General features: G+C 31.8%; 1 protein-coding gene across 1 annotated transcript; it reads right to left on the minus strand.

Moving 5' to 3' along the window:
• Nucleotides 1-9,630: 9,630 nt before the first annotated feature.
• LOC120074535 (uncharacterized) lies at nt 9,631-12,883 on the minus strand. Its single transcript, XM_039027689.2, has 4 exons — nt 12,815-12,883; nt 11,998-12,068; nt 10,250-10,436; nt 9,631-10,039 (listed from the first exon to the last, which is right to left on the minus strand). Exons 3-4 carry the CDS (start codon nt 10,379-10,381, stop codon nt 9,776-9,778), a joined length of 396 nt encoding a protein of 131 aa, XP_038883617.1. The 5' UTR covers nt 10,382-10,436; nt 11,998-12,068; nt 12,815-12,883; the 3' UTR covers nt 9,631-9,775.
• Nucleotides 12,884-18,796: the final 5,913 nt, after the last annotated feature.

An 18,796-nucleotide genomic window follows, 5' to 3' on the forward strand; every position in this document is an offset into this window, starting at 1 on the left:
CTTTGTAATTGTTACATGAGATGTAAGTGTTACAAACAATATGAACCATATTGTTCATGTAGAGACATGTAAGTGAGGATATCATGTATAAAATAGTTTATACATAGACCGGACCACGAAATAATTAGTTTTCTCTTTATGACATCGTTACTTGAAGAAAGTAATATTTTACTAGAATGACCATAGGAGATTTGACATTAATCCTGAGTGAGTCATGAACTTCTATTTATGATGACAGTTCTTTGATCTGTATGGGTGAGAGTGGTCATGATAGCTGACTCAATAAACCATTCATTTTGGGGATTTGTCTAGTTAGGGAGTTGAGAACACAAGTACACAAAATATAATTCACTCCTTCTCATCCCTTGAGAAAGTAGATAAATTGCTCCCTTAATAGATGGTTCTGGGTCTTGAACAATGAGGTCTCAATCTCTCACTGGCCCGAGAGTTGTTAGTTTATAGTTGGACTATAAACTATTTGTTCATTAGAAGAATCAGTGATACTTAAGAAGTTATATGTAACTGCAGAGGTAAAACGGTATTTTGTCCCAGCTGTATTAGTTATAAGCATTTGCGAAGGGTCATCACTTTGTTGATTGGTTATATCCATGGATATAGAAATATATCTACAGTGCAAATAGTACAGCTATGGTCTTTAGTGGAGTGATCGGTTTGGTTAATTGGATTAAAGGAGTTTAATCTCTCATATCATTGTAGTTTTTAATTTGTAGGTCCATAAGGTCCATTTGCTAGCTCACAAAAGGATAGTAACGAGGAATGATTTGAATTGTTCAAATCAAATGAGGGAATTTTATATTAATGAGATTAATATATAATGGTTAATTATAAATATGATTTATAATCCAAATGATGTAAGAGAGATATATTTGAATAAGATTCAAATATTAGATACATATGAATTAGAATTCATAAAGAGATGTATACATATAGATATGTGATATTTATATGTTAATTAACTCCATATTAAATATGATTTAATATAGTTAATTAATTTATTAAGAAATAATGGAGATTGATGGTTAAGATAAATATATGATATTTATGATGATTAATTAAATATATATTAAATAAAATTTAATATATGGTTATTTAACTAATGTGTCAATTAATTAAATAAGGGTTATTTAATTAATTAGCACTAAGGGCATCAAAGAAAATTCTTGGAGAAGGGGTTAACCATTCTCTATATAAATACATCCATATAGCCATTTTAGAAAAGATTTTTGATATCACACAAAAACCTAGCCTCCCCCTTCTCTCTAGAATTCTCTACCCTTAAAGTTCTTGGAGACCACACTTCTAAGTTCTTTGAATCCTAGAGAATATCAATATATCCTCTTGGTGGTGTTCTTTTACGTTAGAGAAGTTCGAGATTATTGACAAGGGCGGAAGAAGAAAACTAGAGAAATCAATAAAGGTAAATTGTGATTTCTCCTATTCTTCCTTTTTCAAGCATGCCTATGGTTTATTTGAATGTTTATCCTAAAATTACATGTTTTATTTTACTGTTTTTATTTCTTTAAAAATCAAAATTCTAAATGCAAGGCGTTCACATGCTTTCGCAAGAATTCGATTCCTTCAGGTCGGTGGTGGTCGGAGTTGGCCAGTGATGATCGTCGGAGGTGGCAACCAGTGGTAATCATCGATAACGGTCATTAAGGTGGCGGCCGAAGTTGACTAGTGGCAGTCGCTAGAGGTGGCGATCGAAATTGGCCGGCAGCTGTTGCCAGAGAGTGGCAAACGGAGCTGGTCGGCGGTGGTCGCGAAGGGGGTGTCCGAAGGTTGAAAGGATACACGAGTACTCGTTGTGGAAGTGATCGCGTCCTATTTCTAATTTTACATAACATGCAAAAAATATGAAAGACAGAAACAAGATATACAAGATCTATTTAGCATGTATTTGTATAGAAATTAAATAGGAAAAAGAGATTCAAAAGTCACATATCCTTGAAGACTAATCTCTTCTCAATTCCTCCTCGAAATTCAAACACAACAAACACTTTAATCATAAAAACACAACAATCAATCAAACACCACCATGCAGAAACCTCGTTATTCTCTGGGTAGAGAATCGATGAAAGTTGTGGGCTTCAAGATTAATTTAGAGAAAAGATTTGAAGGAAATAATTTGAGAGAACAAGGCAATATCACAAGCACACCAAAATCTACACACTTTGGGGGTGTTTGGCGTGCGATAAAAGTAGAGAGTTGAGTTGAATTGAGTTCGTAATTATTATCTAGAGAGTTATATTGTCTGTGCTTAGTGTGTAGAGTTGAGTTGAGTTAGTAATTATTGTCTGTGTTTGGGGGTAGAGTTGAGTTGGGGTATTGGTGTTGTTTTTGTAAATGAAATTGATTTTGTCTTTTTTTGTCTTCTTTCTTCTTCTTTTTTTTTTTTTTTTTTTTTTTTTTGCTATCGTTGATTTTCAACTATACATATTTTCCTAACTTTTCTAAGATTAAAAAAAAAAAACTTTGATTTTTTTTCGATTCTCAAAACATAACAAAATCTCTACAAAGTATTCATATACAGAACACAAAAACCCAACTTAATCATTATTACTGTAAAAGTTAAAAAGAACTGAAAGAATTAGTGTCATCAAATAAAATTATTGGTATTGTTTTAGATAGAAGGGTGACACTTAATTGTTAATCTTAAAAAGACCAAAATCTTACCATTTAAATCATAAAACCAACTATTAGATAGTCTTTTTTTTTTTATCAATTTGTAGAATATGGATTTACCTTTTTCTAACGGTGAAATAATTTTAAAAATATTGATGTCTATTTTTTCTACTATTATGTTGCATTGGTGTGCAAACTATCTTTTTTAAAATAAAAACTTGAGACATAATTTTAAATTCCACTATTTCATTAGAATTATGTAATATTTGAAAACATCAAGGAATAGGTTATTTAAAATATATCGTTGAACTTTTGTTTAGTGAAACAATAATAGTACGTCGTATGTAATATTTTTTAAATCTAAGAAAAAAATGAAATAGAATAATAATAAAAAAAAAAAAGATAAAAAAGGAGTTGAAAAAGAAAATAAAACCCTTATGAGCTAGACAGAGAAAGAAGAGAGAAAATGAAAAAGACGAACTAGAAGGCGAAAGAAGAGAGAAGAGTAAATATGAAGAAATGCATGAGAGAGAGAAATAACAAAGTAATTGAGGGAGTTGGGAGAGTAATAAAACGCGTGAAAGTGAAAGTGGTAAAATGGTGGATAATTAAACTCACCGTTTTATTTTTATCAGTGGTCATCGAAGCTGGGCACAGGAAGGTGGTAGTCAGAGTATGTTGCCGAAGTTGCTTGTGCAAAGGTAATTGTTGGAGACTTGGAGTTAGTCGCTAGAGTTATCGTTGGAGGTGGTTGGTGGAGCCTGGAGTTCTTCGTCGAAGTTGGTCGTGTGAATATGAAAGTTGGAGTTGTTTTGTACCAAGGTGGTTGACGGAATTGGTTGTCGAAGTGTCGTCGGAGGTGGTTGTCGGACCTTAGAGTTAGCCATCTGAAAATGGTCATCAGAGTAAGTCGTCGGAGTGTGGTAGCGATAATCGCTAACGAAGACCAATAGGTGGAACCGTTAAAAACATTAGAAGGAGAGAGAATTAGAGAGAGTTAGAGTGAGTTGTAAAAAAACCAACTCAACCCCATCAACATTTAAACTTGGTTGTCAAACATTGAGTTAGTAAAAAATACCAACTCAACCCAACTCTCTTGAGTTGTCAAACACCCCATTATGCAAATTAATGAGAGAATATGAGGAGAAAAAGTTATTTAAAACCAATTCTCTAATTAAAAAATATTTAATTAAACAAAAAAATAATTTTTCTTTAATTAATATATATACATAAATTAACTAATTTAATATTATATATATAAATAAAAACAAAACACATTCTCTCATTTAATTAACGATATTTAATATGGATCAAATTCATATTAGTATTTGAATCATATTCAATTAATTATTTTTCTCTCAAATATATATTTGGAAATTTGTATCAAATAATACAAATAAGAAAAAGAACTCATCATATATATCACATTTAAAATATTTGCTAATATAGCAAATATTGACCGGTCAAGCTATTTTTTTTTAAATTCCAAATTTATCCTCTCTTTCCCTTTATTATCTTTCCTTTTTACATTGTCATTTTCATTCTTTTCACAGTCAAGCTCTATCAAAGAATCAGTCTCCATTCACTATCAATTTCAATTCGTGAAGTTTCGTGATACTACGGTTAATTTCAATTCGTGAGTTCATTTTTCTTTTTTCTATTACATCTTCGATTGGGAGTTTGTTTTCTTTAAGCGTTCTTGTTTTTTCGATTTTGTTTTTCAATTTTTTTCTCAATTTCTTCAGCTCATTTAATCTTTTCTTTCTCTTTTTCTCAAGAACCTAATGATTTCTTCAGCTCACTGTGAACATAATGGATTGTGAGGGGAGTTTGTGTGCTTTCATGAAATTTTGCTTTGTTCATTGCGTTGTTTACTTTTTCTTTGATATTTTGAGTTTTGATAGATTAATTAAGTTAGGGCTTGCATTCTTCACTATTTTATTTGATATTGTATAATATTTCTAGAAACATATCAGTGAATTTTGATGTTGGTATTTTTAGGTTTGATATTACAGCTACTTTGGCTTTTTGTTTGTCATTTATGATTTTATGCTATTTTCATTATATTAACTTAGGGTTTAGAAGCTACTGTAATCAATCGGAAGATATCAAAGGCTATCAGTGATGGTCACTATCAATGATAAAATATATGTGATTGCTATCATTTTTTATTTGTTCATTATTTTTTATTGATATCCATTGAAAGACATGAAGGAACTCTTATTCAAGAGTACCTACGAGCGGAAACGGATCATTCCAATTCATTGTGACAGAATTTTCACATATACATTCAAACATACTAATATGCATAACACCAAATTATTGGCATGCTCAAAGGAACAATAAATAAGAGATCGAGAGATCATACCAGTTGAAAATTTATTCTTCATAGAAAATCTTGCTTTCGCTGAGACGGTAAGCTATCGCTCAGCAAATCCCAATCGTCTACCTCGAAAAGTCTCCACACTAACAGAAGGAAACAGGGACGACACCACCACTCAGAGCCTTCAGTATTCTTGGAGTGAGAATCCAAAATGTGGGTTTTGTTCAGATTTGGTAGAGGGGAGGAGGAAGGGAGATCGTATACAACGATCAAGTAAGTAAGAGAAAAGCTCGTCTATCGTATAGACAAAATGCTTGATCGTTTAGGTGAAGTATACGATCGTATACGAAAAGCTAAGCGATCGTCTATATGATCGTTTAGTAAATATCGGGCGCTAAATGATCGCTTAGGAAATGGTAAACCATCGTTTAGTAAATAGCACGCGCAAGTGTAAGCGTTAAGCGATCGCTCAGCACTATCGTATAGGTAAGCGATCGTTCAAGCATTATCGTATAAGCACGGGTTTTACTAAGCAATGACACACTTCAACACTATGTTCGCACATTCAATGCTTAACACACCGATATAAATCATATTTATATCCAATTTCCTCCAATTAATAGACAATTAATATAATCACATCATATTCATAACCTATGGATTAATATCATATATTAATCATAGTATTTTTCCTCCACTAGATATAATTAATATTTATATCCAATTTCCTCTAAATTAATGTATCTCATACATAAAATTAATTATATCATAAACTGGTTCAATTATATCATATATAATTGAACTCCTTCTTGTCAATTTGAACATTTCAAACTGACCCAAAAACTGATTCTCAACTTATATCCAAGCTACCAAGGGGACCTTATGAACCTATGGCTCGAAGCTCCAACGGTACATGAATAACTGACTAAATTCTTGAGCCACGATATCCACCATCCTTTAACGGCCAAGCATTCCACTAAAGACCGACAGTTGAACTCTTCTTACCATAGATATATTTCTATGTCCATTAGATTAACCAATCATCAGTACGATGACCCTTTACAGATGCTCATAAGTATAGTTGGAAAATTTACCATTTTGCTCCTATAGTTACATCTTACTCCTTAAGTACCATTGATCCCTCTAATGAACAATACAACATAGTCCTACTATGTGTGAACACCTCTCGGACTATGAGAAGGTGTATGGCGTCACATTGTTCAAGCCCCGGGATCAGCCCTTAAGAGAGCAATCTATCTACTTACCTTTACTTTGGGGAAGGAGTAAACTCCATCTTGTGAAGTCGAGTACCTAGCTCTCAAATCAAAAGAATCCACAAAAGTGGTAGATTTGAGTCGGCGCTCTGGTCACTCGTACCCATGCAAATCAAAGAACCGCCCACAATGGCAGGAGTTCCCAACTCACTCAGGATTGAGGTCATGTTACCTATGGTTATCCTAGTGAAGTGAAATCTCTGTCATGAACGGAGTTATATGACAAGACGTTAACACTTCGAGGTCAGGTCTTATATAAACTCTTTGTATAAGAAGGCCCCGCTCACATGTCCCCTACATGAATGATCAGGATCAGATCATCTATGACAAGTCACAACACTTGTAATTATTCCACAAAGCGGGTCGCGTTCATAGTGTTACCAGGATAAGGTTTCCCTCCTATATCCATATACTACAGACCATTTTGGTTATCACTTAAGACATGATCCACTTGTATGTCAATACATACATTCTTAAGTTATATAAAGACAACCAGGGATATTAAGTTTTATTGGTTTGTGGTAAAATAAAAACATCTAAATGTGCAAAGTCAAGAAGTGAAGTAAATATTATAATTGTAGGACATGCAAATTGCCACCAATTTTTTAATGAAGAAGCTTGTTTTGTAATTGATGTTTGTAATGAAGAAGCTGAAGGAAATCAGACATGAGGATTTCCATGAGCAGTGGAATGATCGTTCCAAATTCTATTCGATATTGAATATACATAATAACAATACAAAAAATGGAAACTAACAGGTCATATACAATATGAAATTACAACATGCTTACATATGAGATCAAGGGATAAAGTATCATACCTTTGAAGACTCATTCTTCAAACTCCCTCGATCACGAACACTCGTTTAGTCTCCAAAACAGAAATACATGAACGCTCGAACACAACGACCGCAACACAGCATATCAACAGCAACCACCGCACGAACAACGCGAACACACAACGAACGGCCTTCAAAACCTCGAACTCAGTCGAGTTGAGTGAGAACACCACCACAATGGTTACCTTGGTATTCTTGATGTGAGAATCCAGAAGTGTGGGCTATGTATTGACTTGGTTAGAAGAAGAGACCGAAGGAACAACAATCATGTAGACGATTGAGCAAGTGGGAGATGAGAAGTGTCTATCGTATAGACGAATTCTCAATCGTGTCGAAGAAGGTAGCCTATCATATAGATAATGCATTGCGATCGTTTAACTACAACCAGCTGAGTGAACTATCATATAGAAACACTCCATGATCGTCTAGTCTCTCTTTGAGCTATCGTTTAGTGAAACTATTTCACTTGATTGTCTTTCCATGAGTTTCTTTCTAAATTAGGCAACTCTTCTAAATTTAGGAAAACAATTTTCCATTTAATTCACGATTACCATAAAACCACCAATAACCTCCCACTCAATTGGTTATTAGAGAAAAAGAGATAATTATCCAATAATTAATATTATTATGAAGATATATGATAACTAACTTACCATATTATATTTATAACCTATAGTTTTAATATTTCATCTCATGAAATATATAAACCATAGTTCTTTTTCTATTTTATGGTACTTAATGTAAATCACATTTACATTAATCCTCCACTTGATGTATCTCATATATCACATCGATTATTATCATATATAATCGAATTTTCTCTCGTCAATTTGAAAATTTCAAATCAATACAAGAAATGATTCTCAACTTGAATCCATTGAGCTACCAAGGGGACCTTATGAACCTGTAGCTTGAAGCTCTAACGGTACGCGAATCACTGACTAAACTCTTGAGTCAGGGATCCACCATCCGTTAACTGCCGGGAACTTCATTAAAGACCGACAACTGCACTCTTCTTACTACAGATACATTTTGTGTCCATATCAACCAATCAACAGTGCGATAACCTTCACAGATCGCTCGTAAGTACAGCTGGGCCAATTTATTGTTATGTCTCTTTAGTTACATCTAACTCTTTAAGTACCACTGATCTCTCTAATGAACATAAGTCATAGTTCTACTATGACTGAGTCTTCTCTTCCAAAGAGAAGTTGTGGTCATTGTGTTTAAGACTCGAAATCAGCCCTAAAGAGAGCAACCTATCTACTTGCTCCTACTTCAAGAAAGGAGTGAATTCCATCTTGTATAACTGAGTTCCTAGCTCCTAAATCAGATAAATCCAAAAAAGGTAGGCATGTTGAATTGGCAATCTAGCCACTCTCACCCATATTAATCAAAGGACCACCCTCAAAGGCAGGAGTTCTCAAAACACTCAAGATTAAGATCATTTCACCCATGGTTGTTTAGTTGAGTTGTAAGTTTCAAGTATCAATGACGTTATATAAAGAGACGGATCCTCTCATGGTCCGGTCTTATACAAACTCTTTGTATAGGGCACCCCCGCTCACATGTCTCCACATGAATGGTCAAGATCAACCATCTGTAGTAGTTCACAACACTTGTATACCTCTACAAAGCGGGTCGTATCCGTAGTGTCACCAGGATCAAGTATCCCTCCTTAATCCTTATACTACAGACCCTTTTAGGTTATCACTTAAGGCATGATTCACTTGTATATCTCATATACATGTTTAAGTTTACATAAAATAACCATGGAGCTTTGTTTATTGGATATGAGTAAATGCAAAATAAAATAACTCTTATTTTTTCATAACAATGTGTACAATTTACAAACTACGAGACTCCGGGAGAATTACGACACCAATCTCAACAAAAGCTTGTTTTGTAATTGATGTTTGTCATTAATTTATCAATGATAGTGAGACGGCTGATGTTTTTCACCAAGTTATCCATTAGATTGTAGTTGTTGCTTGTTGTCATCAATTTATCTATTAGATAGTGAGACAATTTGTTATTGATGTTTGTCATAAATATATCAGAGACCTTGTTACTAATGTTTTGTCAGTGGAACAGACTTTGTTGTTGATATATCTATTCTTTAGTCAATATGATGCTTCACAATATGATGCTTTTGTTTATGAAGCTTTTGTTTTCCGTTAGCCACAGGAATTGAAAGAAATGATATCAAGCTATCTGTAATAGCTTCTGTCAGCAAGTAATACAATGAATTTAAAATCATCAAACAAAGAAATAACTATACTAAAAGATAAGCATTTTTGTATAAAATCCATCAATGATAGATTCTATCACTGATAGCATGTCTATTACTGATACTATACTATCAATGATAGAAGTTGTGCAGCCGTGTTTAAAGTTTGAACAACCCAACAACCTGTTGAAGAACACTAAAATAAATTGAAAGTTGCAACTATATCAATCACATTTCTGAAGGATTCATATTGATTCCAAAATAATTTCCAATCTAACTATCACTGATCTTGTAAAATAACAATCTAATTTCCAAAAGCATAACAATCATTGTCTAATTATCACAGAAGCCTATCTATTGTCAAAAAAAAAAAAAAAAAAAAAAAAAGAAAGAAAGAAAGAAAGAAGCAACCATCATTGTCAAGCAAAAGTCTATCTATTGTCAATAAACAAGTCTATCTGTTGTCAATCAAAGTTGTGATATTTTGAGATCAAAACTTGAAGTGTCGTCATTCCACCTTGGAGAATGCCTTGTAGCTTTGCTTGGAGACACCTTGGTAGACACATTTGGAGATACCTTCTTTTTGTCTTGTTTTTGTTTTTTGCGTTTTCCAAAATTTTCTTGGTTGGTTTTGCTTGCCTTTTTCGTCTCTTGTTGTCCTCCATATTTTCGACCACAACCTTTAGTCGATATTTTTTTGGACTCTTTTTAAGAGTCTTTTCAATAACCTGAAATCATTGAATCAAATATAACATGACATCTATCAATATGCTATCAGTATCAGTCAAGTAAATAAAGCTTCCTATTATTTATACAATGACTGATAACAAACTATCAGTGATAGCGTGTTATCGCTGATAGTTGATTATCAATGTTTTCAGATATTATTAATAGCATGCTAATCTTATACTTAAAAACATCACTCAATCAATACTTACCTTCTTTTTTGTCATATCTTCTTTATCTACATTCTCTTCCTCTTCTTTATCTTTATCCTTTTTTTTCTTCTTGATCTTCCTCTTCATCTTCGAGATCTTTCTCTTCATCTTGCAATTGTTTTTGCTGTTCATTCTCTTGAACACCCTTTTCTTGAGTCTCCTTGCCCTTAGTAGTTTCAACTTCAGCCTACATGCATATATCATTTATGTTATTGTACTTCTTTACAGAAAAAGACAATCACAAATTTTACCTCTAAAACTTCCAAACTTGCATCTAAAAGCTCCAAACTAGAAGATGGTGCTTTGTTCTTCTCAAGAGATTCTTGAGATTGCTTTTCACCATCTTCTTCTTTTTATGGAAGTTTATCACTGACAACTTCTTTTATGTGGCTCAATATATCAAGAATCTCTTTGTGCTTTTCATGGATGTCTTTCTTAATATCTTCTTGTCCTCTTTTTAATTCATCAATTTCTTCTTATAATGATGTAATTTTTCTCCCAGTTGACATTTGTTTTCCTTCTTTTTCTTTTTCAATATCCATCTCCCTTGTTTCCAGCTCCACAAAATAGTCGTAATAGTTTGATTGTAATTCTTGTTCAGTTGGAACCAATAAAACAACGGTAAACTAAAAGTTTAATAAAGATGTTAGTGATACAACATGTTTATAGAAATAATCAGTGATTTTAAGCTATCACTGATTGCTTCTATCTATAATAATATGCTATCAATGATATAAGATATCACAATAGTTTGAAATGAGTGATAGAAGCTATCACTGATAACTTAAAATCAGTGGTATCTTCTATGTCATAAAAGCTTAAACATCAATTATAGTTTCTATCATTTGATAACGTGCTAATAATATATATAAATAAAGGAAATAACAGTGATAAAAGACTTACACCAATGGCTTTGAAAATATTGTTGTTGATGAGGTCCATCGCTTTTTATTTTTCGTGCAAATCCAATAGTGGGGTTGGATAATCTTGATATAATTTCAAAAGTCCAGTATACTTGGAGGAAAATGGAGATGACTTATTAATAATAGCCTTCTTAAAAAACTCTATAGTTAGTTCAAAGGAAACCCTGCCCCATGGATAAGATCTAAGCTTTTCATCATCATCCAACATTTTTAGATGCTTCCAACTTACTTTGTTATGTCTTTGTGTAGGAATTAGAAAGCTTTCTAGAAAATATAAGTGTGCAAGTTTAACCTTTATATGAATAGGTATATTGACATAAGAACCTAACAAATTAAAAGTAGGTTGGAGCTCTCTCCTTATAATTTTCGTATTTATCTTGAAAAAGAAGTTCCTAATTGTGTTGTCCATCGATTCTTGTTCACTATAGATACCATCTATAGGGTAATCTCACAATTTAAACCTATTACTAAACAAAAATCCTTGAGACAGAATCCTGAAATATGTCCTTCTAAATTAAAGGTCAAGATATTTTGTTTGGTAGTTGTGCATTGCCTTCTATGAGTTGGTTGAGCACCCTTTTCATTTTCATATCTAAAAAGTGCCCAAAAAAACATTCCCTAAATAGTTGGAGTGATGGCTTATCTAATTTTTCTATGTTAGATAGGACTTCTAAACTTATGAAGGAGCTGACTTTCAACGGGTTTGTCCATTCATTTTCTGGAACAATTAATACATTTTCCTATATATATAACAACAACTTAAATATAAGAAAAAAAACAACCACAAATCTATATAAATTTATAAAATATTATTAGATTGTGGACCTTGATCTTCTTGTACTTTTTTCCAGATTTTGATCCTTCCAACGATTTTTTATTTCCTTTCTCCATTTATCCTAAAAACAAACATGTGGAACCATTACATTCATATCATTGATAGCAGCCTATTAAAGATATCATTTAAAGATACTATCAATTACATTCTCCTAATATTATACTCTAGTGATACTATCAGTGATAGATGCTATTAGTGATAGCAATAAAAAAAGTATCACTAATAGCAATAATAGTGATAGATACTATTCCTATAAATAAACAATCATCAAATCACAGTACAGGAAACATAGATAAATCCATCAACAAACTATCAATGAACTGTCAACATATTCACTGAAGCATCAATGATAACTTCTAACACTAATAAATAACTAAATTAGCATAATATTCACTGAAACATAAATAAATCACAATCAAACACAGTACAATAAACTTCACATAATTAGAAATCAAACACAGTCAACAATAAACTATCAACATATTCACCGAAAAATCAACAAATCACAATCAGCATATCAACAACTATAAACAAATATCACAAATAAACTTCACATAATCAACTTTTTTATGACTATCAGTCTATGATGACTACACTGTGACCAAAATGTATAATAAAACAGTGAATGAAATACCTAAAAAAGATGGATAATGCATGTAGCCCTAATTTGAAATAACTATTTATCTTCTTATATAAACTGTAAATGGAAGAAGAATGAAGCCCTACGTTTTCAAAGTTTTGTTATTAGTGATGAAGAGATGAAGAAAGGAAGAAGAAGAAATGAAGAAACGAAGAAGTGGAACGTACCTTTTGAAGTTTGGAGCGAAATTGAAGGGGAAGAAGACGACACTGTTGGAGCAAAAGAAGATGAAGAGTTAGAAGTGTTTTCCCCAATTATAGAGCTCGAAAGAAGGTGGACCAAACCGTGCTTTTCAAAATGGGCCATGTCCATTTTTGTCTTTTCCTTTTTCTGGGCTTAAATTTTTAATATAAAAAATCTATATTTGCAATTACTTTTATCTTTTTATATAAACTCTAATATTTATTATAAAATAATTATTTATGCAACTCCCCCTAAATCTTTATATCATAATGTATCATATATATTATATTATATCTCGTAATTATATCCTATATAATCAATTCCCTTTATTAATTTGAACAATTCAAATTAATTCAATTCTCACTTATCCCAAATGAGCTAACGAGGGAATTTTATGGACCTATAGGTTGATGTTACTCGATTAATTAATCAAACTCTTTGGTTAAATCAATCAACTTCCATTAATTATCGGTCACTCCATTAAATACTAACAACTGCATTCTTTGCACTACAAATATATTTTAGTGTCCATTGGATATAACCAATCAACAGTACATCGACCGTTCACAAATTGCTTGTAAGTACAGCAAAACCAAAATTATCATTTTGTCCCTGTAGTTACATCTAACTCCTTAAGTACCACTGACCCCTCTAATGAACAATAAATTATAGTTCAACTACAACGTAACCCCTCTTGGGCTAGAAGAGGGTGTGGCGCCGCCACATTATTCAAGTCTTGGAATTAGCCCTTAAGGGAGCGATTTCTCTACTTTCTCTAACTATAAAGAATGAATGAATTTCTTCTTGAGTCCCAGTTCCCTAATCAAACAAATCCTCAAAATGGTCATATTGAGTCTGTGAAACTAGCCACTCTCACCCATGTAAATCAAAGGACCACTTTCATAGGCAAGAATTCACAACTCATTCAGGATTCAAGTCAAGTCGCCTATGGTCATCCTGGTGAAATGTAAGTTAACAATGGTGTTATATAGAAGTACTATTCATTTCGTGGTCTGGTCTTATACAAACTCTTTGTAAAGAATACCCCTGCTCACATGTCTCCACATGAATGATCAAGATCATATTATTTGTAACACTTAACAACAATTATAATAACTATAAAACAGGTCCTATTTGTAGTGTCAGCAGGATAAAGTACCCAACCTTATCCATCTATTACAGACCGTTTAGGTTATCACTTAAACATTATTTATCTGTATGTTTATACATACATGTTTAAGTTATACGAGATAACTTTGGATCTTAGTTTAATGGATCATTGCATAGGTTTCATAAAACTAATCAACCATTGATTCAACTAACATAAAATTACGAGGCTTTAGGGCATATATTCCAACTGAGGTTGGCCAATGTACTTTCTAGATTAAATTAGGAAAAAAAAAAGTGACTCATAGGTTTGAATAGTATTTACTATTCAAACCCGTGGGTAAAGATGTAAGAAGCCAAGGCTTCCTAAATCTTTGCCCCAAACAAGGATTGGGCTTAGAATGTCTAATCCATCTAATTCCAAAACTCTGACGAATATCATAGGTCAATTTTCTCTATAAATATATCATTATAACTTTATATGAGATAACTTGAATCATACTTTCAAATTCTCTAGCTTCCACGCTCTTTTACTTAAGCATCAGAGCTTGTATGTGGAAATACCATATTAGTGTGTAGGTTTCCTCTTTTGTAAGCTAAATTTTCCTCTCCTCTAAAAAATTTAGAACGGATGTCACATCAGATAAAATAATGAAATTATCATATAAATAGTAAAACAGAAATTATCGAGCAGAGGTTTATTAACAAAAGAATTAAAAAAAAAAAAAAAAAGAAGTATATGATTATAAAATGGAGCATAAATTATTGAAGTAAATAGGTGATATAAGTTTGAAAGAAAGTTGTTGAAGTAGATTGCTTGGCGTAAGAAAGTGATATTGCAATTTGCATACTTTGAGGTGAAGAAAGCTGTGATTTTTTTGGTTTGTTATATAAAAAACTTAATTGGAGCCCGCCACGACCACAATTTTATTGAGTGGAAAAGGACATATAAATAAAGAAAAATAAAATAAAAATTGGACCCCGCCAGCACGGCAGTGGGATTTTCATATCCTTAGGCAATGCCAATGAGTCCATTCAATCCATTATCCAGAAATGCATCCACACGCCTTCCCATCATCATATATTCAATACAACTTTTTTTATTCTCATCCCTTGAGGTGAAGGGACCTCAAGCAAATATGCTTAAATTTAGGGTCAAATTTTGATCATTCTAATTTTGAGAAAAGTACAAAAAAAAATGGGGGCAATCAGATATATGCAAATTAACTCAAAATTATAGCAAATCTAATCTAAACTAGATATATTTGCAAATATGATACAATTATAACTCCATCAAAACTAATGTATGTGAAAAATCTAAAATGTGGATCAACGTATCTTTATGTCGTAAGTCTAATAGTGATACACATGTACTAATTTAGTTCATTTTGATCCTTATACTTTAAAAATATTTATTTTAATCCTTGTATTTTTAATTTTGGTTCATTCTAGTTTTTTATATTTTTAAAAAGTTGTCGTTTTGGTTCCTTAATTTTTACTTTTCAAAGATCAAAATGAACTAAAATTGAGAGTACAATGACTAAAATGAACATTTTTAAAGTATAAGGTGATTGAAGAAGAAGAGAAGATTGCTACTATTATTATTGTTGTTGTTTTTCTTAACTTTTTGTTCCTACCATTCAACTACACACATACTTTCCCAAATTCTCAATGCTCGATTTGAGATGTGAACTCAATAAATGAAAATATATATAATTTTCTACGTATTCTAATGCCCTTAATGTAGACAAATTCTATTATTTATATAATTTGTTGGAATAAATAGTAGTGACCTTTCGTATAGAGTTGCATTGTTTTATGAATGCTGTCCTTTTGAAAATAACCAACTTGAAGAAGAAACACGACTATTCGAATGACCACGAATAGTCTATAAATATTCCTCTTCTTCAAATTGTCTTTTAGAACTTTTTCATAATCACTTTTATCCTATTAAAACTTTCTCCCTTCTTATAAAGTCATTGAAGTTTGGTTTATTTCCACAAAATATAATTCGTTGGATCTTGTGGATGAGGTGTGCTTCCATAAGAAAGTTAATCCATTCTATCTTAGGAGACAATTACTCAAGAAACTCAGACACTTGAGTGAATAAAATTGTCTTAAGGAGACAACGTGAAGTCGTTGGACTCAAATTCTCTTCAGTATACCAGGATTTATATTTTCTAATTTTTTATGATATTACTACAATTTTCTACTTTTTGTTTTCTGTTTTGTTTCAATTTTTTTCTCACTTTATCTCATTCTATAGACTTTGTAGACAATCGTTTCGTTATTATTGTGTAATGCAAATTTCCCGTTTGGGTTTTTTTTTTTTTTTTTTAAAATAGTGGCTTACAGAACAATGCATACTAAAGAACAAAACCAAGCATCTATTATTAAAAACAAAAATTGGCACATATATTTTGGCATAAGTTCACTATTTGACATATATGCAATGGATTATTATTTGATGTTCGGCACTAATTTTGTGTTCATACAATTATATGTATGAGAATAGTGATTTAAGCAATGAGTATTGCACTCTTTTTGTTATTATTTTTTCATTGACTTATTTTGGTATGTTTTTACTATTATGCATCATAATGAATATCAAACACAATGTTCTCTTGTGACATTTTAAGTTTTATGCATGATGTGTATAATGTGCACGTAAATTATGCAGAATTGCATAATGCAATATTTCAAGGTATAAACAAAATGTTTACATGTTATCTTAAGTTTCAAGCATGATGAATAATGTCTCCAAGTTTATTTTATTGTTTTATCGATTTTATTTTGTGAGAAATTGTTTACTAAAGTTCTTCACTTTTTTTTTTCTTACAAATCTATTGTGATCGGTCTCACATAAATATCATCAATGATACAAAATTGTTGTATCATATTTTGGTGGAAATCATTGAGGAAAATTATGAGAAATTTAACTACACGATTACAAATGATGACATGCAGAAATTTCATTCTCCTCTACAACTTGGAATATGGCAATTTTTTTAAAAATGCTATTGTAATGTTGAAGGCAAAGCAAACAAAGAAAAGTTGCTTGTACTCGAGGCATAGAAACATGCAAAATAGTTGTGCATGAACTACAATTTGAACAGACTAAATAACACACTATATAATATTTATAATGATGGATTTGGTGAAAATCATTGGCAATCATTAGAGAAAAATAATATATGTAAGACAAAAAATGTCATAATAATGATATTTATGGTTAAAAATTTTCTGATCTATAAAATGATTGATTCCAAAACCGTGATAAGACTTATCCGGTAAATATGTCTCGCCGTTTGAAGGTCAATTATGTTTTGTATAGAATTTTATATACGAAAACATAGAAAATTCCTTGGGATTTATGAAAAAGTTGAAAACCTTTTGAAAGTTTTATTTTATTGTGGGGATATTAGGAAAAAGTTACTATTCCCCATTGATAATCCAAGTTTTAGAATATTGGATAATAATTTAAAAAGAGGTTCGGACATGTTTGAGTTGGCTACAAAATGTTTACATAGTATTCCTAAAGTAAATACAACCTATACCTCTTTAGTGAATAATAATATGTCTCGACATATATGACAAAGACATAATATAATTAGACAACTGCTTTCTAGTGAAATTATCACAATTGACTTTGTAAGGTCAAAAGATAATATTGCGGATCCACTTGTAAAAGGCCTAACTAGATAGTTGTTGAAAGTTCATCAAGAAAAATGAGATTAAAGCCATTAATTTTAAAAAGTTAACTAGAGAGACAACCCAACCTAGTTAACTGGAGATCCCAAGATCTAGGTTCAACGGGCAAACCGACCTCTGGATAATTTAGTGAGCACTGCGTTGAATTTTTTTTCTTACCCATTCTAAGGATGATGAGACACTGCAAGGTAGTTTTAGGGTAAGCATTGTGCTTTTAGTGATTTCTATAAGTTGTTAAATAATTATTATTTATGAAAAGAGCATATATGATGTTCTTTATAGGAATCACCTATGTGAGTGTGAAGGGGCCGTTTCTATGAGAATTTTAAGGCGATTTCTCTAAAACACTCATGAGACCATGCGGTATTCAAGGTCAAAATTAACACAATTATGAGAACAAACTTTGTTATAATGAGAAACTGTGTGACCTCCATTGCCTTAGTTTACTTTAGAATGGCTAACAATTCAAGGCATCAAGTACACTGATCAGCTAAGTAAACTCAATTGATGTTTACTAGGGAAAGTTCAAAGTGTTTATTACTTATCTCAATGCAGATTCTTTAATGGGAAATACCAAACGTTTTTTTTTTCTTTCTTTTATCTTGAATTGCCAACTTACAGGGGGGATTGTTAGAATAAATGGTAGTGACCTTTCGTATAGAATGACATTGTTTTATGAATGAATATGTTCTTTTGAAAATAACAAACTTGAGGTAGAGATACGACCATTCGAATAGGCACGAATAGTCTAAATATGTCTCTTCTTCAAATTACCTTTTAGAACTTTTTCATAATCACTTTTATCCTATTAAAACTTTCTCCCTTTTTATAAAGTTGTTAAAGTATGGTTTATTTTCATAAAGTATAGTTTATTGGATCTTGTGAATGAAGTCTGTTATATCATGTGAAACAATTACTCAAGAAACTCCGGTACTAAAGTGAGTAAAATTGTCTTAAAGGAGACAACGGAAAGTCGTTGGGCTCAGATTCTCTTCAATATACCAGATTCTATATTTTCTGATTTTTATGATATTACTAACCATACAACATAATTAACAACTCTACGATATACTTTAACTCTCATATTTTTGTAAGAACCACACAACAAAACAAACACTACAAAATAACATCCTTTTCCTCTATTACAA

This window comes from Benincasa hispida, chromosome 3, assembly GCF_027475165.1.
Source record: "Benincasa hispida cultivar pf3 chromosome 3, pf3_genome.v1.1, whole genome shotgun sequence".
NCBI lineage: Eukaryota > Viridiplantae > Streptophyta > Magnoliopsida > Cucurbitales > Cucurbitaceae > Benincasa > Benincasa hispida.

Excerpts from the sequence above, each read along its gene's own strand:
- LOC120074535 (XM_039027689.2), bottom strand. The coding sequence starts at position 10,381 with ATGAACAGCAAAAACAATTGCAAGATGAAGAGAAAGATCTCGAAGATG. Across the intron at positions 10,040-10,249 it reads AAGATATGACAAAAAAGAAG|GTTATTGAAAAGACTCTTAA; the intron begins GTAAGTATTGAT and ends CAATGATTTCAG.